Source organism: Osmerus mordax, chromosome 5, assembly GCF_038355195.1.
Source record: "Osmerus mordax isolate fOsmMor3 chromosome 5, fOsmMor3.pri, whole genome shotgun sequence".
NCBI classification, from domain to species: domain Eukaryota; kingdom Metazoa; phylum Chordata; class Actinopteri; order Osmeriformes; family Osmeridae; genus Osmerus; species Osmerus mordax.
Window position 1 is genome coordinate 3,557,476 of NC_090054.1, and position 21,439 is coordinate 3,578,914.

Sequence of the window (21,439 nt, forward strand, 5' to 3'; positions counted from 1 at the left end):
CTAAAGAGGTGCTAACAGTGCTGGTGTAGCAGCCCTGTCTCTACTAAAGAGGTGCTAACAGTGCTGGTGTAGCAGCCCTGTCTCTACTAAAGAGGTGCTAACAGTGCTGGTGTGGCAGCCCTGTCTCTACTAAAGAGGAGCTAACAGTGCTGGTGTAGCAGCCCTGTCTCTACTAAAGAGGTGCTAAGAGTGCTGGTGTAGCAGCCCTGTGTCTACTAAAGAGGTGCTAACAGTGCTGGTGTAGCAGCCCTGTCTCTACTAAAGAGGAGCTAACAGGTGCTAACGGTGCTGGTGTAGCAGCCCTGTCTCTACTAAAGAGGTGCTAACAGGTGCTAACGGTGCTGGTGTAGCAGCCCTGTCTCTACTAAAGAGGAGCTAACAGGTGCTAACAGTGCTGGTGTAGCAGCCCTGTGTCTACTAAAGAGGTGCTAACAGTGCTGGTGTAGCAGCCCTGTCTCTACTAAAGAGGTGCTAACAGTGCTGGTGTAGCAGCCCTGTCTCTACTAAAGAGGTGCTAACAGTGCTGGTGTAGCAGCCCTGTCTCTACTAAAGAGGTGCTAACAGTGCTGGTGTGGCAGCCCTGTCTCTACTAAAGAGGTGCTAACAGGTGCTAACAGTGCTGGTGTAGCAGCCCTGTCTCTACTAAAGAGGAGCTAACAGGTGCTAACAGTGCTGGTGTAGCAGCCCTGTCTCTACTAAAGAGGAGCTAACAGTGCTGGTGTAGCAGCCCTGTCTCTACTAAAGAGGTGCTAACAGTGCTGGCCTTAGCCAGACCTCAGGTCTGTTGTCTCTATGTTGGCTGTGTACTTGCATCAGTGATCGAGCAGCTCAGGTGAACTAGCGTTTAGAAGGTCTTGTTTCTCGTCTCTGACTGAGGGTTGATTTCCTAAGCTGGTATTGAGTTAACCAAGCTGTCACCTACCAGTTTTCTACAAACAAGGTGAAACAGCTGTATTTTTTATTTATTTTTCTGTCTTTCTATCTCTCTCTTTCCCCTTTCCTTCCTTTCTTCACCGATGAGTGTTCCATGTTGCCCCAGAGTTCCACGTTCCTCCCAGGGTTCTATGTTCCCCTCAGGGTTCTATGTTCGCTTCAGAGTTCTGTTCTGTGTTCCCCAGGTTCTACCAACTGCGTGCCAGTATGAAGGTTCCCCCACGCGTGCCACACAAGGTGGAGGCCAGCCTGCTGCACCCCGCAGGTCAGTGATGGTGACCTCATGGTCATAACCCCTACATCTGCTCTGCAGTACTAGATCACCTCTACAGTCCTACATCACCTCTACAGTCCTACATCACCTCTACAGTCCTACATGTCCTCTACAGTGCTAGATCACCTCTACAGTCCTACATCACCTCTACAGTCCTACATCACCTCTACAGTCCTACATCTCCTCTACAGTCCTACATCTCCTCTACAGTCCTACATCTCCTCTACAGTCCCACATCTCCTCTACAGTCCCACATCTCCTCTACAGTCCCACATCTCCTCTACAGTCCTACATCTCCTCTACAGTCCCACATCAGCTCTACAGTCCCACATCACCTCTACAGTCCTACATCACCTCTACAGTCCCACATCAGCTCTACAGTCCCACATCACCTCTACAGTCCTACATCAGCTCCACAGTCAAACCCTGTGATATGAGCTCCAAGCCCCTGGTTATCTGCTGTCCCAGTCCCCAGCACACTGGCTGCTATACAATCTGCATGTTTCAGGAGGCAGAACGATGTTATTTAGAATCCTAAATGTTACCAGCTGATTAGGTTTATTCTAGAATGTCGCACTCATGCTGCGCTGCTAACGCAGTATTCCGAACATTCCGTCCTTCTCTCCATCCCTCCTCCATCCCTCGTGTCCACGGCCCTCTCAGAGCTGCGCTCGACCCCATCCTGAACCAAAACTATAAAGGAATGGCAAGTATGTCTGCAGTAAAGCCGATTTAGTTCATTTGGCAGGAGGTGGACATGGCCTGGTTGAGCTACTCCTCACAACACTAGCTTTGTTTCCCCTCGCCTCTCCTCCCTTGCCAGCGCCTCTTAGCTCGTCCCTGCCCTGGGATGCCCAGTGCCAGGGTCTGTGCCTGGCCCCAAGCCCTTTCTGTATGTGCCAGGCGTAACAAAAGAACCAGTCACTGAAGATACAGGCGGACAGCTTGGGAAGTCTCCAGTGTTGTTCTGGGTCGGGTAACACAGAGGGGATCTGACGGGCCTAGTCCTGGTCCTGGTCCTTTACCTGGGGCCGAGCTGAGCTCTTCCCAGGCTTAGTTCGTCCCAGGCTGGGAGCGCAGAGCCGTAAAATCCCAGGTTCCGTATGTCCAGCGCACTATGACCTACAACCCTAAAGTCCAACTTTAGCAATGTTCTGAAGCCCTCAGTTTAGCTTCTGTAAGCCACCTAACCTTCAGTGAAGAACCGTGGAGGTGCAGTTCAGTGAGGGCTCCCCTCCTTCAGAGACAGCACCCTGTGATTGAGTTCTGTGAGGGCCCCCTCCTCCAGAGACAGCACCCTGTGATTGAGTTCAGTGAGGGCTCCCCTCCTCCAGAGACAGCACCCTGTGATTGAGTTCAGTGAGGGCTCCCCTCCTCCAGAGACAGCACCCTGTGATTGAGTTCAGTGAGGGCTCCCCTCCTCCAGAGACAGCACCCTGTGATTGAGTTCAGTGAGGGCTCCCCTCCTCCAGAGACAGCACCCTGTGATTGAGTTCAGTGAGGGCTCCCCTCCTCCAGAGACAGCACCCTGTGATTGAGTTCAGTGAGGGCTCCCCTCCTCCAGAGACAGCACCCTGTGATTGAGTTCAGTGAGGGCCCCCTCCTCCAGAGACAGCACCCTGTGATTGAGTTCAGTGAGGGCTCCCCTCCTCCAGAGACAGCACCCTGTGATTGAGTTCAGTGAGGGCTCCCCTCCTCCAGAGACAGCACCCTGTGATTGAGTTCAGTGAGGGCCCCCTCCTCCAGAGACAGCACCCTGTGATTGAGTTCAGTGAGGGCTCCCCTCCTCCAGAGACAGCACCCTGTGATTGAGTTCAGTGAGGGCTCCCCTCCTCCAGAGACAGCACCCTGTGATTGAGTTCAGTGAGGGCTCCCCTCCTCCAGAGACAGCACCCTGTGATTGAGTTCAGTGAGGGCTCCCCTCCTCCAGAGACAGCACCCTGTGATTGAGTTCAGTGAGGGCTCCCCTCCTCCAGAGACAGCACCCTGTGATTGAGTTCAGTGAGGGCTCCCCTCCTCCAGAGACAGCACCCTGTGATTGAGTTCAGTGAGGGCCCCCTCCTCCAGAGACAGCACCCTGTGATTGAGTTCAGTGAGGGCTCCCCTCCTCCAGAGACAGCACCCTGTGATTGAGTTCAGTGAGGGCTCCCCTCCTCCAGAGACAGCACCCTGTGATTGAGTTCAGTGAGGGCCCCCTCCTCCAGAGACAGCACCCTGTGATTGAGTTCAGTGAGGGCTCCCCTCCTCCAGAGACAGCACCCTGTGATTGAGTTCAGTGAGGGCTCCCCTCCTCCAGAGACAGCACCCTGTGATTGAGTTCAGTGAGGGCTCCCCTCCTCCAGAGACAGCACCCTGTGATTGAGTTCAGTGAGGGCTCCCCTCCTCCAGAGACAGCACCCTGTGATTGAGTTCAGTGAGGGCTCCCCTCCTCCAGAGACAGCACCCTGTGATTGAGTTCAGTGAGGGCTCCCCTCCTCCAGAGACAGCACCCTGTGATTGAGTTCAGTGAGGGCCCCCTCCTCCAGAGACAGCACCCTGTGATTGAGTTCAGTGAGGGCTCCCCTCCTCCAGAGACAGCACCCTGTGATTGAGTTCAGTGAGGGCTCCCCTCCTCCAGAGACAGCACCCTGTGATTGAGTTCAGTGAGGGCTCCCCTCCTCCAGAGACAGCACCCTGTGATTGAGTTCAGTGAGGGCTCCCCTCCTCCAGAGACAGCACCCTGTGATTGAGTTCAGTGAGGGCCCCCTCCTCCAGAGACAGCACCCTGTGATTGAGTTCAGTGAGGGCTCCCCTCCTCCAGAGACAGCACCCTGTGATTGAGAAGGACTTAGGTCTCAGTGAAGGCAGAGACCAGGCAGAATGCAGAAGCATAAATGGTTTTGTAGAGCGGTTAGGGTCAGCAGTTTGTAGGGCGGTTAGTGTTAGCAGTTTGTAGAGCAGTTTCCATGTGGTACAGTGAGAAGACTGCTGTTGGGTAGATGTTTAACACTGTGTTCTCTGCTATCCTCTCTTCTCCTCCCCTCTCCTTTCTTCTCCTCTCCCCTCCCCCCTCTCCTCTGCTCTCCTTTCCTCCTCCCTCCTCTCCCCTCCAGGGTCTGACCTGGCTTTTCCTGCCACCGTCCAGGAAGACGTCATCAGCAGCAAGACGTTTCAGATCCTGTACAAGAATGAGGAAGTGGTGGTCAACGACGTCCTGGTCTTCAAAGTCATGATGCTATTGGACGAGAAGAAGGTAAAGCAGGAAGTGGTACGATAGTTTCCATGGTCATGTGATCATGTGGTCGAGTGGAATCAGTTTTGCTGTGGAGAATCGCTTTAAGCTTGCTTTCCCACACACACACACACACACACACATTTTATTCCCTCGCAAATTTTTTTCTCCTGTTGAGATTACTGGTCTGTTGTGGAGGTTAATGGAGTTTGTGTGTGTGTTCATGTCTCAGGTGGAGGAGTCTCTAAATGACATGGACTTCCAGCTGTGCCTGGAGCTCTACTTCACAGATGGAGACTACTCGTAGGTGTCCCAGACGTACTCTCTCCAGGATGTTCTCTCTGTGGATAGGAACAGGCCCTGTCTACCTGCATCGGTGTCTGTTTTAGTGTTGCACGGCATACCGGTTTTGGTACCGTACCGTGGTACTGGCTTTTTAGGAACGGTACGATACTGGCATTAAGAAAAACCTACTTTTATGCGCTGGAACAGGCAGTTGAACCTCAGCGATAAAAGCTGCAGGCTAGTGTGTCTTCAAGAAAAGCGGACCTGAGTGTGATATCACGCCTTTGCTCTGCTACATGCGGCCGGTGTTCGGAGAGTTCAGTTCCCCTGTTTCCCCTTTTGTGCGAGTGTCTAAACCATGACGTTTTCTACTGTTGCTAGGTCGAGCTGTATTGGATTAAATACCATTGCGTGTGTTAGCTCATAGTATTGTCCATCAGCATTAGGTATATTTATTGTTGCATGTTAGTTCATTTGCAATCAAATACAGGCTTTAAGGTATAGAATGTTTTCCCCCCAGAGGTTTTATTGCTCAATCGTTAGTCAGATGTAGCCTACGCTAATTCTCGTGTTGCCGTTTTCAGAGTCTGAAACACATCTAATGCGTCCAGTGTAACCTGCTGTAATGTACAGTAGGTTACTCCATTTCAGAAGAAATCATGTGTATCGTTTCAGTATAGAGTAACGCGACACTACACTTGCTATCAGCATCGAAGTCCAAATGTTGGTATCGTGACAACACTAGTCTGTTTGTAATAATACATCATGAAGGGGTCCAGGCTGTTAGAGAGATGTTGGCTCCCCTCTCCTTCTCTGATCTTCGTTCTTCCCCCCTCCCCCCCCGTCCCTACCCTTGTCTCCTTACCGCCCCCCTGTCCCTACCCCTCCATCCTAACCCCCCCCTCCCTCCCCCCTGTCCCTACCCCTGTCTCCTTACCCCCCCTCCCTCCCTCCCTGTCCCAACCCCTGTCTCCTTACCCCCCCCCCTCCCTCCCTCCCTGTCCCAACCCCTCCCTCCTTACCCCCCCTCCCTCCCTGTCCCTACCCCCCCCTCCTTACCCCCCCCTCCCTCCTTACCGCCCCCCTGTCCCTACCCCTCCCTCCTTACCCCCCCTCCCTCCCTCCCTGTCCCAACCCCTGTCTCCTTACCCCCCCCCTCCCTCCCTCCCTGTCCCAACCCCTGTCTCCTTACCCCCCCCCTCCCTCCCTCCCTGTCCCTACCCCTCCCTCCTTACCCCCCCTCCCTCCCTCCCTGTCCCTACCCCTGTCTCCTTACCCCCCCCCTCCCACCCTGTCCCTACCCCTCCCTCCTTACCCCCCCTCCCTCCCTCCCTGTCCCTACCCCTCCCTCCTTACCCCTCCCTCCCTCCCTGTCCCTACCCCTCCCTCCTTACCCCCCCTCCCTCCCTGTCCCTACCCCTGTCTCCTTACCCCCCCCCTCCCTCCCTGTCCCTACCCCTCCCTCCTTACCCCCCCTCCCTCTCCCTCCCTCCTTACCCCCCCTCCCTCCCTCCCTCCCTGTCCCTACCCCTGTCTCCTTACCCCCCCCCCTCCCTCCCTGTCCCAACCCCTGTCTCCTTACCCCCCCCCTCCCTCCCTCCCTGTCCCTACCCCTCCCTCCTTACCCCCTCCCTGTCCCTGCCCCTCCCTCCTTGCCCCTCCCTCCCTCCCTGTCCCTACCCCTCCCTCCTTACCCCCCTCCCTCCCTCCCTGTCCCTACCCCTCCCTCCTTACCCCTCCCTCCCTGTCCCTACCCCTGTCTCCTTACCCCCCCCCCTCCCTCCCTGTCCCTACCCCTCCCTCCTTACCCCCCTCCCTGTCCCTACCCCTCCCTCCTTACCCCCCCTCCCTCCCTCCCTGTCCCTACCCCTCCCTCCTTACCCCCCTCCCTCCCTCCCTCCCTGTCCCTACCCCTCCCTCCTTACCCCTCCCTCCCTGTACCTACCCCTGTCTCCTTACCCCCCCCTCCCTCTCCCTCCCTCCTTACCCCCCCTCCCTCCCTCCCTGTCCCTACCCCTGTCTCCTTACCCCCCCCCCTCCCTCCCTGTCCCAACCCCTGTCTCCTTACCCCCCCCTCCCTCCCTCCCTGTCCCTACCCCTCCCTCCTTACCCCCCTCCCTCCCCCCTGTCCCTACCCCTCCCTCCTTACCCCCCCTCCCTCCCTCCCTGTCCCTACCCCTCCCTCCTTACCCCCCCCTCCCTCCCTCCCTGTCCCTACCCCTGTCTCCTTACCCCCCCCTCCCTCTCCCTCCCTCCTTACCCTCCTCCCTCCCCCCTGTCCCTACCCCTCCCTCCTTACCCCCCCTCCCTCCCTCCCTGTCCCTACCCCTCCCTCCTTACCCCCCCCCCCCTGTCTCCCTGTCCCTACCCCTGTCTCCTTACCCCCCCCCCCTGTCTCCCTGTCCCAACCCCTCCCTCCTTACCCCCCCCCCCCCTCCCCAGGCCTGAGGAGCCCAGCTCCCTCCAGAGCATCAGCAGCAGAACACTGCGTCTCCACTTCAGCCTCCAGCGAGGCATCCACCAGCACATCAACGTCATGTTCGACTACTTCCACCTGTCCGTCATCTCCATGGCGATACACGCATCCCTGGTGGCCCTGCACCAGCCCCTCATCAGGTCAGAGCACCTGACACCTGAAGTCACCTAGCGCACAGGACAGGATTTAATGTACTGCACAGGACCAGCATATGATGTAGTGGACAGGACAGGAAATGACACAGTGCACAAGACAGGAAATTAACTAATGCGCAGTGCAGGTATTGACATGGACAAAATACGATATAAAAGCGCAGGAAATGACATAGAGGATGGGATATAATACTAGTGGGATGTAATAGTACTTATTTAGCTGACACTAGGTGAGCTAAATTCACCTAGCCTGACATTGCCAGACCAATTCACAAATGCTAGCTTAATACTACTGTGTCTCTCTGTGTTTGTGTGCGTGTGTGTAGTTTCCCACGGCCAGTGAAGAGCACCTGGCTGAACCGCAGCACTCCAGCCCAGAGTAAAGACTCGGTCATTCCTCCTCTGGAGAATGTGGTTTTTGGCTCCAGCTACGTCAAGCAGGTGTCCCCTGATGTAAGACAACCTTCAGACACACACACCATCCAGGGAAGAAAGGCTGTTTTTAAATCATATTTTCGGAAATGTGTTTTTGTGCTTTTTTAGTACATCGACGTGCTTGATTAGTCTTGCCTAGCACATTTGGAATGATGGAGCCTCCAAAAGATCAATCCACATCTAACGACTGGCCTGGGAGGAAGTTTCAAGGTTTAGCTGAAGCTAGTTAAGTAGGCCTCAGTGTAGCAGACCCAGCCAGGCTGAACAAGAGCTCTCCTCTCCCCTTTTCCTCTCTCTCTCTCTCGCTCTCTTTCTCTCTTCCCTCCTCTCCCATCTTTCTCTCTCGCTCTCTCTTTCTCTCTCCCCTCCTCTCCCATCTTTCTCTCTCTCTCTCCTTCCCCCCCTTCTTTCTCTCTCTCTCTCTTTCTCTCTCGCTCTCTCTCCCCTCTTCTCCCATCTTTCTCTCTCTCTCCTTCCCCCCCTTCTTTCTCTCTCTCTCGCTCTCGCTCTCTCGCTCTCTCTCTCTCTCTCCCATCTCTCTCTCTCTCTCTCTCTCTCTCTGTCCTCTGTCTTTCTTCTCCTCTGCTGCTCTCCTCCTCCCTCTCTCTCTGTCTGTCTCTCTTTCTCTCTCCCCTGCTCTCACGTCTTCCTCTCTCTCTCTCATCTTCCTCTCCTTTTCTCCTCTTCATCTCCCCCTTCCCTCCTCCTTACTTCTGTCTCAGGTTGATTAACACTAGAAGCACCAAGCCGTTTTCCCTACTCATTGGTCAAATGACCCCCGAGTGTCGTTCCTGACACGTAATAATTGCTAGATGGCGCTTCTTGCACGGAGCTAAAGGCAAGGTCGGAAAATGAACGTTGCATGTTAAACTGCAGTTGGTCTAAAGTAGCCCAACATTATCAACATTTTACAGTCAGCTGACTGATCGCGTTGTTGTCCCCAGTAAAAAGTATAAACACACAGGGACATCATAAACTGTCAATGGTCTAATTAGATCCAGTTATTGTCAGGACACTGTCCAAGAAGGCTATTGCAAAAATGAGAGCCAAGTTTAATTAGTTAGGATATTATATAGGCTTACTTGATGTTACATGCTTAGCCTATTCATTTTAACAACTTTTGGAAGGACAAGACAGTAGGGATGGTAAGATTCATCGGTGCTTCGGCATTAAAACTCACGATGCGATTGATGACGATGTGGGATGAAATCGCGATGCATCTTTTCTAACATCTTTGCATCGGTATAATACGATGTATTTATATAGATATCGTGTGTAAGTGAACACCTTTAGTATTTAGAAAAGTGACCAAAGATTTGTGACCAATAATTTTATATTTAGATAGATTCCTCCTCTCTGTTTCATATGCGCGCTCACATCTCCACTGCTGTCAGTTTCCGATTCTCGTCAAGTCTCTCGGCCAAGTTTCGCGCGAGTTGGAGGCGTGTTCGAGCAAGTTTTATCATGGCGGAGGAAGAGTGACATGTTCCTACAAATTGCAATAAATCCAAGGTTTGGCAACACTTCGACATTTTCCAAAGAAAGATGGTCAATTTGACAAGACCCATGCAATTGGCAAGATATGTTGTGCCGCTATAAAGTACACAGGCAGCACGGCTAATTTAGGTAGTCACCTGAAGAGGCTACATGGTATTTGTGTGGAGATGTCTGCCTCCCCCTCGAATTCAGCTATGGCTACAGTCAGTGGCTAGCTCCACCGGTACCCCGAGCAACAACAGGAAGCTGCTTTCCGAGAAACAAATCCCTGTTGTGTACGACAAAGACGAGAGATAGCTGAGTCATTGAGAAAAAGTAGGACGTCTGAGTTCAATTTAGTGTGTGAGGTGTTATGACAGTGTTTACAGCAGCTTGTGACTGCCAGTAAAAGTTTACCCTTTTTTACATTCAGAGAACACATACAACAGGAAAGAAGGACTGGTTTAAGGCAAGGTCCAGGCCTGATTCGATTTGATCTTTTGTCAGAGACTATGTTTAATATGTGAAGTAAAACGTTCACTTTTTTCAAATTAATTTATGATTTGCTGTCTGACAAATAAATAAATCATAATGTACCATATTAAATTGCATAGCATCATATTCTTTCGCATCGCATCTTGTTGAATCGCATTGTGTCGAATCGCACTGCATCGCAATAGGGGTGAATCTTATCACACTAGTAGTTGCTTTTATGTATCTAATGTATTGGATCGTTGGCAGTGCATCGAGATGTGTATTGCATCGTCCTCAGTGAGGGAGATGCACATCCCTACAAGACAGGCATTGTATAATATACAGTGTTACCATACGGTTGAAAGTGTCTATTGTGGTTTTGTGTTGGTTATTAGTAACATTGAGACTCCAGCTCCAAGTGTGGATGGCGGGCTACGCAAGGGCAGTAGCGCATGATGTGTAAAACGGAAAGTTGCATTTGATAAATAAAGAAGGTGGCCTCTCTACTACAACTTACCAGATACTTAAGAATATGTTTTGTTCCCCTCTACATCTGTGGACTAAATATAATAGACTAATCTCGGGCAGTGCATTGTGCACAGGATTTCTTCTTTTGTTTGAGCTGGTAAACCGTGAATGCAACTTTCAGGTTATTTAAAAGGTGTGATACCCATTATTGTGGTGGCTGTTGTAATGTTAGGCAGGTAGTATTAGAAAAAGGGACCTTTGATTGTGAAGGAGGAAGTCGCTGCGAAGAGAGTAGAGATAATAAAGTGCGGCCGGCTGAATCGAGGAGTCACGGAGCCCAGTAGTCTGTCCGTGTCTCTTAATTATTTGAATTAGAATAAAAAAACATTTTTACTCTACTGGGGTCTCTTTCCTGCTCAGTGCTTCCAGTGTTCTAATGGTGAGTCTGCAGAGTGTCAGTGCAGAGGATGAGTCCCTCGTGGACCCAGCATCATCCCAGTATCATACCAGCATCATCCCAGCATCATCCCAGCTTCATCCCAGCTTCATCCCAGACCAGCGTAGCACCTCAACAGTTACAGAGCCCTTTAGTTGAGCAGTATCTTTGAAGAGCAGCTAAACACCCAAACCTCTTTTAAACCCCTGTGGCTGATTCACGCATGGCCACACATCAATCCTGACCTGGATTCTGACCAGCATGTTTTGTTTATTCATTTGGTGGTAGATTTCAGGTATTTCGGCCCCTAGTGGTTGAAAGATGGAATAAATGAGTGACTTATGGAACGAGAGGCCTCATCAAGGTGCCCAGATGTAACACAGGGAGGGCTGTGGATGGTAACTGGCTGTGTTCACACATCACTCTGAGCATTTGAGGAAGCGCCACAATGAATATGATTGAAAATCCCTGCGAGCGGGCCAAGGTTGGGGTGTGTAGTTCCTCTTTAAGGGTGGCCTTTCCACATCTCTGTACTGCAGTGTCATGGTGTGTGTACAGGATTCATGTTCATCTGAGTTGCAGGGAGGAGCAGCCTCGTGTCTGGACCGGCACACTGCTCAGTAAAGGCTCCTCCAACACTGACCTTTGTTGCCCAGCCAAGGACAAATGCAGTCGTAACAATCTGATACATGATGGGTCTAATCCATTCTTTATAGTCTGACCTTTCCGTCATATCTCTGTGCTCTCCTCCCCTACCCCCACTCCCTCCCCTCCCTCCTCTCTTTCTCCCTCCTCTCCCTCTTCCTCTTCTCCCCTTCCCTCTCCTTCTCCTCCCCTCTTCCCCCTCCCCCTCCCTCCTCTCTTCCTCCCTCCTCTCCTCTCCCTCATTTCTCCTTCTCCCTCCCCTCTTCTCCCCTCCTCCCCCTCCCTCCTCTCTTCCTCCCTCCTCTCCCCCTCCTTCCTCTTCCTCTTCTCCCCTCCTCCCCCTCCTTCCTCTCTCCTCTCCTCTCCCTCATTTCTCCTTCTCCCCCTCCCTCCTCTCCAGGGTCATACATTCTTGGTGTCAGACCAGTGTCTGCAGCATGCCTTCAGCCTGCACCACAGCCTGTGTGCCAGCCTGTTGTTGGCCTACCAGGGGCTGTTCTCCTACTTCTCCTCCGTCACCCAGGAGCTGCCCTCCTCTCACCGCATGGAGCTAGGTAGGCTGATGCATCCCCCTAGCACAGGCACCATTACCGTAGTATAGCATAGGACCCCTTAGCATAGCATAGAATACCATAACATAGGACACAACATAGGACCTATCATAGGACTCCTTAGCATAGCCAGGGCCCTGAACACATTTGTCTGACCTAGCCTAGCTTAGCATAGCCATGGCCCCTAAAACACTAGCCTAGCCTAGCTAAACTTAGCTTAACTCCATAACACACTGTCCTAGCCTTAAAGAGGATCATATCACTTAAAAACCTTCTATACACTTCACTTCAAAGGCCACACACTGCGAATACCACTCAGTTATGTTGTTTTATGGTTTCATTTTTCCATTTTTAGTGTGAGTCTGCTTTTTGGTGTCACTGTTGCAGGTTGATTATTATTCAGATAGATTTTAACACCTAGACAATGACTAAGATATTATTTTGTTTAATAGATTAATATAGCTACCACCACTGACCTTTGTTTGTTATAATTATATATGTATGGATATACTGTATAATTATTAAAAGTATGTTCCATCCAGACAGACAACCTTCTAGACCGTTTCTGTTTTGATGCAGTGAAGTGCTGCTCACTGTCACATTGTGTTGCATGTCATTTGGTTCCCCCCATTTTGAACCCTCCTCGTTCCATCCAATCAGTATCTCCCTGACACCTGACAGCTCCCAGGAGCCTAGCCAGTGTACTCACTAACCTAGTGTGCTACCTAACCTAGTGTACTAACTAACCCAGTGTACTTAGTGGACTCACCTAGAGTACGAACTAATCTAGTGTACTTACTAATCTAGTGTACTTACTAACTAACCTAGTGTACTTACTGACTTAGTGGACTCATGTAGTGTACTAACTAACCCTAGTGTCATCACTAACCTAGTGTAACTTGCTGATTTCAAAAACCAGCTAGTGTACTAAAGATCCAGTGAGCTCTACCACTTGCATCAGCTGGTGGAATATAGCGGTGTTCCAGTACAGGAGCCCAGACACCTGAGATGAAGCAGACTTGAATGAGCCCCCATCCCCCACACACAAGCCTGCACATCACCCACCTACTCTGACTAGCCCCTCCTGCTGACTCACCCAACACCTAATGTGCATGAGAGGTACCATAGAATCCTGCCTCCCCCTTCACTCGCATAGGGCAGAGCAAGGTTAAACATGCCTATATGTACAATCCTACTAGCCAAGTCCAGCATGCAAGTCCTATATGAGAGAGTTCTCAGAAGACCCTATCCCAGAGACCAAAGACACGTCTCCATAGGTACGTCCCTCCATCTCTCCCTCCCTCCTTCCCTTGGTTCGTCCCTCCTGCCTTTCCTGCCCCCATTTTCTCCTTCATCATCCCTCTGTTCTATAGTTCCTGTCTTTTATCACTCCTGCTCACCTGAACCACTCTCCAGTCGCTCCTAACGAGCACTCGACTGACCCTACTGTCACACTCAGCTGTAATGCACGCACACACGCACACGCAAGCACATGCACACGCACGCACGCGCACACACACGCACACACACACACACTCATAGCTTTGTGGTTTTGTTTCTGTTCAGTTAGGTGACTCACATCATTCTGTCACAGTTATAGCACTGGAGACCTGGTGTGTCCTGTCTCTGTCCCACTGTCTGTCTGTCTGTCTGTCTGTCTGTGCATTCTACTCACCTGTCTGTCTGTCCCACTGTCTGTCTGTCTGTCTGTGCATTCTACTCACCTGTCTGTCTGTCCCACTGTCTGTGCATTCTACTCACCTGTCTGTCTGTCCCACTGTCTGTCTGTCTGTCTGTCTGTGCATTCTACTCACCTGTCTGTCTGTCCCACTGTCTGTCCCACTGTCTGTCTATGTGCATTCTACTCACCTGTCTGTCTGTCCCACTGTCTGTCTGTCTGTCTGTGCATTCTACTCACCTGTCTGTCTGTCCCACTGTCTGTCTGTCTGTGCATTCTACTCACCTGTCTGTCTGCCCCACTGTCTGTCTGTCTATGTGCATTCTACTCACCTGTCTGTCTGTCCCACTGTCTGTCTGTCTGTGCATTCTACTCACCTGTCTGTCTGTCCCACTGTCTGTCTATGTGCATTTTACTCACCTGTCTGTCTGTCCCACTGTCTGTCTGTCTGTGCATTCTACTCACTTGTCTGTCTGTCCCACTGTCTGTCTGTCTGTGCATTCTACTCACCTGTCTGTCTGTCCCACTGTCTGTCTGTCTATGTGCATTCTACTCACCTGTCTGTCTGTCCCACTGTCTGTCTGTCTGTGCATTCTACTCACTTGTCTGTCTGTCCCACTGTCTGTCTGTCTATGTGCATTCTACTCACCTGTCTGTCTATCCCACTGTCTGTCTGTCTGTGCATTCTACTCACCTGTCTGTCTGTCCCACTGTCTGTCTGTCTATGTGCATTCTACTCACCTGTCTGTCTGTCCCACTGTCTGTCTGTCTGTCTGTGCATTCTACTCACCTGTCTGTCTGTCCCACTGTCTGTCTGTCTATGTGCATTCTACTCACCTGTCTGTCTGTCCCACTGTCTGTCTGTCTATGTGCATTCTACTCACCTGTCTGTCTGTCCCACTGTCTGTCTGTCTATGTGCATTCTACTCACCTGTCTGTCTGTCCCACTGTCTGTCTGTCTATGTGCATTCTACTCGTCTGTCTGTCTGTCCCACTGTCTGTCTGTCTGTCTATGTGCATTCTACTCACCTGTCTGTCTGTCCCACTGTCTGTCTGTCAATGTGCATTCTACTCACCTGTCTGTCTGTCCCACTGTCTGTCTGTCTGTCTGTCTGTGCATTCTACTCACCTGTCTGTCTTTCTCACTGTCTGTCTGTCTATGTGCATTCTACTCACCTGTCTGTCTGTCCCACTGTCTGTCTGTCTGTGCATTCTACTCACCTGTCTGTCTGGCTGTCTATGTGCATTCTACTCACCTGTCTGTCTGTCTGTCCCACTGTCTGTGTATTCTACTCACCTGTCTGTCTGTCTATGTGCATTCTACTCACCTGTCTGTCTGTCTGTCCCACTCTGTCTGTCTATGGGCATTCTACTCACCTGTCTGTCTGTCCCACTGTCTGTCCCACTGTCTGTCTGTCTGTCTGTGCATTCTACTCACCTGTCTGTCTGTCCCACTGTCTGTCTGTCTATGTGCATTCTACTCACCTGTCTGTCTGTCCCACTGTCTGTCTGTCTGTCTGTGCATTCTACTCACCTGTCTGTCTGTCCCACTGTCTGTCTGTCTATGTGCATTCTACTCACCTGTCTGTCTGTCCCACTGTCTGTCTGTCTATGTGCATTCTACTCACCTGTCTGTCTGTCCCACTGTCTGTCTGTCTATGTGCATTCTACTCACCTGTCTGTCTGTCCCACTGTCTGTCTGTCTATGTGCATTCTACTCGTCTGTCTGTCTGTCCCACTGTCTGTCTGTCTGTCTATGTGCATTCTACTCACCTGTCTGTCTGTCCCACTGTCTGTCTGTCAATGTGCATTCTACTCACCTGTCTGTCTGTCCCACTGTCTGTCTGTCTGTCTGTCTGTGCATTCTACTCACCTGTCTGTCTTTCTCACTGTCTGTCTGTCTATGTGCATTCTACTCACCTGTCTGTCTGTCCCACTGTCTGTCTGTCTGTGCATTCTACTCACCTGTCTGTCTGGCTGTCTATGTGCATTCTACTCACCTGTCTGTCTGTCTGTCCCACTGTCTGTGTATTCTACTCACCTGTCTGTCTGTCTATGTGCATTCTACTCACCTGTCTGTCTGTCTGTCCCACTCTGTCTGTCTATGGGCATTCTACTCACCTGTCTGTCTGTCCCACTGTCTGTCCCACTGTCTGTCTGTCTGTCTATGTGCATTCTACTCACCTGTCTGTCTGTCTGTCCCACTGTCTGTCTGTGCATTCTACTCACCTGTCTGTCTGTCTGTCTATGTGCATTCTACTCACCTGTCTGTCTGTCTGTCTGTCTGTCTGTCTGTCTATCCCACTGTCTGTCTGTCTGTCTGTCTGTCTGTCTGTGCATTCTACTCACCTGTCTGTCTGTCTATGTGCATTCTACTCACCTGTCTGTCTTTCCCACTGTCTGTCTGTGTGTGCACTCGACTCTCATGTCTGTCTGTCCAGCTGTTTGCCTGCCTGCCTGTCTGTCAAGCTGCCTATCTAGTTGTCTGTCTGCCTGTCTGTGACCCGTCTGTATGTAATAAGCAGCAGTCTCTCCAGGCCTCCACTAAACAGCAGTGTGTAGTAACGTGTCCAGGGCCCCAGTCTGACGTGTGCTCCTCCTCCCCCAGAGACGGTAGACGTGGAGGGAAGGCTGGCCGACCTGTGTGACCAGGTCAAGGTAGGATCCTCCATGCTCACCGCACGCACACAGCACGCATGTCATACATGATCATGATGATAAACTCATTTCCTGTGGGTCGTTCACCTCTTTACCTTTTGACCTCTGACAAGTTCTCCCTGTTGATTTAATAATGTTAATTATTATTAACATGCGGCAAATGTAGCCTGTGTTTTTATATTGGTTGGTTGTTTAGGTTGTGTGTGTTTAATGAACACGTGTTCATCCATGTGCATGTCTGGGTGTGTGTCTGAGGCTCAAGGGTGTGTGTGCGTGTGTGTGCGTGCGTGTGTGTGTGTGTGCGTGTGTGTGCGTGTGTGTGCGTGTGTGTGTGTGTGTGTGTGTGTGCGTGTGTGTGCGTGTGTGTGTGTGTGTGTGTGTGTGCGTGTGTGTGCGTGTGTGTGCGTGTGTGTGCGTGTGTGTGCGTGTGTGTGCGTGTGCGTGCGTGTGTGTGTGTGTGTGTGTGTGTGTGTGTGTTGCACGTCCGCGCTCCTGTGTATCCGTGGTGTGCTCGGCGCCCCCTGGTGTCTGACGGGGGGGCTGTGTCCCTGCAGCAGAAGGCAGAGAGCCCAGACGAGCTGGCGGAGCTGGTGAACATGAACCTGGCCCAGCTGTGCTCCCTGCTCATGGCCCTTTGGGGACAGTTCCTGGAGGTGGTGTCCCTGCAGGACGGAGTCGCTGCCCTGCTGGCCGTGGAGCACCACACCCTCAGAGTGAGAACAGCCAGCGCATCTCCACAGACACTCATGTTGGTTAGGTCAGGTTAGGATGGAGTTTATTTAGTAGGGTACATATAAAGAATAACAATGACATATCAAACAGATCAGGCAGGGAAGTGATGTATGCACCATTTGCATGTTGCTTTGGATGAAAGCGTCTGGAAAAAGAATACAATTTAAAATTACAAAGGTCTTTAGAGGCCATTTTTCCTCCTTTTTTTAAGCAGATTTCTTATCAACTAGAGTCTAGCAGAGAGAGAATACTGTGTGTGTGTGTGTGTGTGTGTAGGTGAGGAGGTTTGCAGAGGCGTTCTTCTGCCTGGAGCACCCCAGACAGACTGCTCTGGCCTATCAGGAACTGCAGTAAGATACACACACACACCTGTCACCCCTCACCACCTCCTCCTCTCTCAGCTCCCCCTCTCTCACTTCCTCCCCAGTCCCACCTCCTCCTCCCCCACTCTCACCTCCTCCTCTCTCACTTCCTCCTCTCTCACCTCCTCCTCCCCCTCTCTCAGCTCCTCCTCCCCCTCTCTCACTTCCTCCTCCCCCTCTCTCACCTCCTCCTCTCTCAGCTCCTCCTCCCCCTCTCTCACCTCTTCCTCTCTCACTTCCTCCTCCCCCTCTCTCAGCTCCTCCTCCCCCTCTCTCACTTCCTCCTCCTCCCCCTCTCTCACCTCCTCTCTCAGCTCCTCCTCCCCCTCTCTCACCTCCTCCTCTCTCAGCTCCTCCCCCCCCTCTCCCACCTCCTCTCTCACCTCCTCCTCTCTCACCTCCTCCTCTCTCACTTCCTCCCAGTCTCACCTCCTCCTCCCCCTCTCTCACTTCCTCCTCCTCCCCCTCTCTCACCTCCTCCTCTCTCAGCTCCTCCTCCCCCTCTCTCACTTCCTCCTCCTCCCCCTCTCTCACCTCCTCCTCTCTCACCTCCTCCTCCCCCCCTCTCACCTCCTCCTCTCTCAGCTCCTCCTCCCCCTCTCCCACCCCCTCTCTCACCTCCTCCTCTCTCACCTCCTCTCTCACTTCCTCCCAGTCTCACCTCCTCCTCCCCCTCTCTCACCTCCTCCTCTCGCAGCTCCTCCTCCCCCTCTCTCACCTCCTCTCTCAGTTCCTCCTCCCCCTCTCCCACCTCCTCTCTCACCTCCTCCTCTCTCACTTCCTCCCAGTCTCACCTCCTCCTCCCCCTCTCCCACCTCCTCCTCTGCCACCTCCTCCTCCCCCTTTCTCACTTTCTCCTTGAATAATAATAATCCAGCAAGTGAAGTTCCCTTCAGTACTGTCCTACTTGATACAAAAAATATTTGAGATGCCTTTAATTTTACTCTTTGATTTCTTGTAATGGGCAACCTGCTTTGGAATCCACAACTATTTGAAAGTATTTGATGTAGTAATTGACCCCTGGCCTGCTCCTCTCAGCGCCCACAGCCACCAGCAGATGACTACTGCCATCAAGAGCTCCAACTACTTCCTGTCTCTTCCCCCACTTCCTGTGGAATGCGCTGACCTGGACGGGGACGTCAACTCTCTGCCAATCATCTTTGAGGACAGATACCTGGCCTCCATCACTGAGGGTCAGTACAACTGGCCCCACACACAGCACAGTAGAGAGAAATAAAGTAGGGTACAGTAGGGAACAATAAAGTAGATAACAATAAAGTAGATAACAATAAAGTAGATAACAATAAAGTAGAGAACAATAAAGAAGTGTATAATAAAGAAGAGTACAACTGATACGCAATACGAGTTTTTGTAGAAGAGAAGACTTGTCTCCTTCTGAGGTCAAGAGGTCACCTTCTGAGGCCTCTTTACAGTCCACTGATAGATATGAAGTGTGGCCAGACTCACTGGAGACAGGAAGTAGGAAATAGGCAGAAACAGACTCCTATGAGTTACCATGTTGTCACAAACTTGCTGACCATTGCTTGCCTTTTAAGGACACGTTCTGTGGAATCTATATTTACTGTCTATCCATTGTATATAAGGACGTTTGTGATCCATTGACTCATCTAACCACTCTGTCCTGACTGGTTACGTGATCCGATATCGTTAGAATAAACTAAGTCGACCCTTTTAATTGTCGTGCATCTTTCCGGCCACCGAAAGACATCATCCTACCAACAACAAAGTAGGGTAGAGTAGAACAGTAGAAACCCTTCATGTGTGGATGTCTCCCCCCCCTGCCCTCCCCAGATCGTGACGGGCCATGGCTGGGTGGGCAGCACGTGCCCAGGAGAGGCTCCACGTCTGGTCGCCCCGACAGGACCGGCCCCCGGGACTACACCCCCGGCCCCCCCTCCTCCGCCGCCTGCCCCAGCCCCCCCGCCGACCCTCGCCACGTCGTCATGGACACCAGTTGGCCCGACAGCTGCGACCCGCTGCCCAAGTCCAAGGGCAAGGCCGCCAAGCTGAAGAAGAACGCCAAGACTGACAACTGCAAGAAGCTGATCCGCCAGGGGTCCAGGGACTCTGTGGTGCTGGTCGGGTACAAGAACCTCAAGATCTCTGGAGGTGCTGGGGGCGGGGGAAGTGCACCTCAGGGGGGCGAAACTCCTCTCACCCCCAGGGAGGAGAGGGAGGCCCTGCTGGGGGAGCCCAGCTCAGACCTGCCCCCCAGGACCGCTGGCGGTCTGGTTGAAGGGGAGGCCCCTTTCCCTGAACCTGGGCCAGGCGCTGGGCCAGGCGCTGGGCCAGGCGCTGGGCCAGGCGCTGTTCCAGGTGCTGTTCCAGATGCTGTTCCATGTGCTGTTCCAGGCGCTGGGCCAGGCACTGTTCCAGGTGCTGTTCCAGGTGCTGGGCCGGACTGGCTGGGGGCGGAGGCTGCTGGCCTGTCCAGCAACAGCACCACCCTCCTGAGCCTGGACGCTCAGAACAAGCCCCAGGCCGGCACTGGGGCTGCTGCCCCCAATCGGACCCTCCCCCTGGAGCCCTGCAGCCTGAAGCACAGCCCTGGCTCCACTGGGGACCCTGGAGCTGCTGGACTTCCTGGTCCTGCTGGTTCTTCTGGGCTGAGGCACATCGAGGTTCGGCCAAGCCCTAGAGACCCCTACCTTGGGGACAAGGTCACAGTCCTGCTCCCTTGTCGGACAGACCCGGGCCCCCCGGGGTCCCGACCGGGGCTGGCCTCCCTGCAGAGCACCAGGCTCCAGGATGGGGGGTTGGGAGCTGCCCCCTCTGCCTCCTCACGTCTCTCCGACTCGGGCATGGAGAGCGAGCCCAGCTCCCTGGCCCCGGGCCTCCAGGCTGGAGGGGTGGGGCTGGCAGCAGACTCCCCCCCCCTGCAGCCAGACAGGCCCCCCCTCAGCCCCTCCCCTCAGCCGGCCCCCCTTTGTTCCACCCCGGGGCTCTTCCCAGAGAACACCAGCGGTGTGAGTGGGGTCCAGTCCTCCCTGACCTCCATCACCTCCCTGCCGTCGGACGAGGAGGGTGAGGCGTCCACGGCCTCCAGTGGGGCCGAGGGCCCCACCAGGAAGTCCAGCGTTCTGGTCCAGGAGCAGAGCCTGGTGTTCTCTGGCGAGCCCGACAGCAGACCCGGAACCAGCATTCTCCACCCGGACCGGGCCCTGGCCCCAACCCTGGCCCCAGCACGCTGCACCCTGCCTGGGCAGGTTCTCCGCCCAGGTGGCCTCAGCTCCACACCTCCAGCTGACTGCCAAACCTCCACCAATCCGCCTGAGCTGGACCCAGGCTCCAGGCTGGCCGGGGCCCCTGAGGGCCTGGGGCCCCCAGAAGGGGTGGGGGTCTCTGGGGTGGAAGCCCAGACCACCTGTCCCTCCAGTAACTCAGCCACCAGCAGCACTGACCTGGTGAAGAAAGGCATGGTGGAGAACTACTTTGGCTCTCGCTCTAGTACGGACGTGTCAGAGATCAGCCCCGTGGAGACGTCGGCCATCACCCTGGGGCTCGCGGCGGGACCCGGGCCCGTGGAGACGTCGGCCATCACCCTGGGGCTCGGGGCGGGACCCGTGCCCGTGGAGACGTCGGCCATCACCCTGGGCCTCGGGGCGGGACCCGGGCCCGTGGAGACGTCGGCCATCACCCTGGGGCTCGGGGCGGGACCCGGGCCTGGAGGGCAGGTGGAGGACGAGGAGGAGGAGGAAGACCAGGAGATGATCGAGAACGGCTTCTATGAGGAAGGCGATGGCTCTGCCTTCCTCAATGGGGTGACTGAGGAGGAGGCGGAGGGGGACCGGGGGGCGCAGGGGAGGAGTCTGCTGTTTGAGCAGTTTGGGCTGGAGCATCTCCCTGAGCCCAGGGGCGGTCCCCCGCGGGCCTGCCCCCGCCCCCCTCCTGGCCCCTCCTCCTCCCAGGCCCCGCCCCCAGCCTCCCGGGGCCCCGCCCCCTCAGCCCTGCAGTGGTTTGAGAAGGCCCCTGCGTCTCATGTGAAAGCGTGAGTGGAGATTTCACTGGCTTTTTTTGAGTTTTTCTGACTGCAGAGACGTGCTGTCGTAATGTGAATATCATGTAACTGCAGTGTTGTTACTATAAGACATTAGATGCAGTTACATGGTCGTTAATGTAACCTTCACGTAAAATGTTGGCGCATCGCTACACTCAAGCCAGGCTTCCTCTCA

The 21,439-nt window shown here is 53.3% G+C and overlaps 2 protein-coding genes across 7 annotated transcripts in view; both read left to right on the top strand.

The window, feature by feature from the left end:
• zgc:172136 (uncharacterized protein LOC566376 homolog) overlaps positions 1-21,439 on the top strand; it is a 69,442-nt gene that overhangs the window by 19,032 nt on the left and 28,971 nt on the right. The gene's annotated exons all lie outside the window — the stretch shown is intronic.
• The window catches only part of fam135a (family with sequence similarity 135 member A), a 39,506-nt gene that overhangs the window by 10,144 nt on the left and 7,923 nt on the right, over positions 1-21,439 (top strand). For 3 of the 6 annotated variants that reach the window (XR_010876657.1, XM_067236284.1, XM_067236283.1), the window contains 12 exons: positions 1,119-1,198; positions 4,300-4,439; positions 4,651-4,721; positions 7,146-7,319; positions 7,658-7,784; positions 11,666-11,819; positions 13,016-13,093; positions 16,103-16,152; positions 16,707-16,865; positions 17,161-17,234; positions 18,285-18,439; positions 19,059-21,255. Coding sequence is in view for 5 of the 6 variants with exons in the window: in XM_067236284.1 (XP_067092385.1) it covers positions 1,119-1,198; positions 4,300-4,439; positions 4,651-4,721; positions 7,146-7,319; positions 7,658-7,784; positions 11,666-11,819; positions 13,016-13,093; positions 16,103-16,152; positions 16,707-16,865; positions 17,161-17,234; positions 18,285-18,439; positions 19,059-21,255 (3,459 nt within the window). In the remaining variant the exon portion in view is untranslated. The remainder of the gene's footprint in view (positions 1-1,118; positions 1,199-4,299; positions 4,440-4,650; positions 4,722-7,145; positions 7,320-7,657; positions 7,785-11,665; positions 11,820-13,015; positions 13,094-16,102; positions 16,153-16,706; positions 16,866-17,160; positions 17,235-18,284; positions 18,440-19,058; positions 21,256-21,439) is intronic. The other 3 variants (XM_067236286.1, XM_067236285.1, XM_067236287.1) reach the window with 3 other exon arrangements.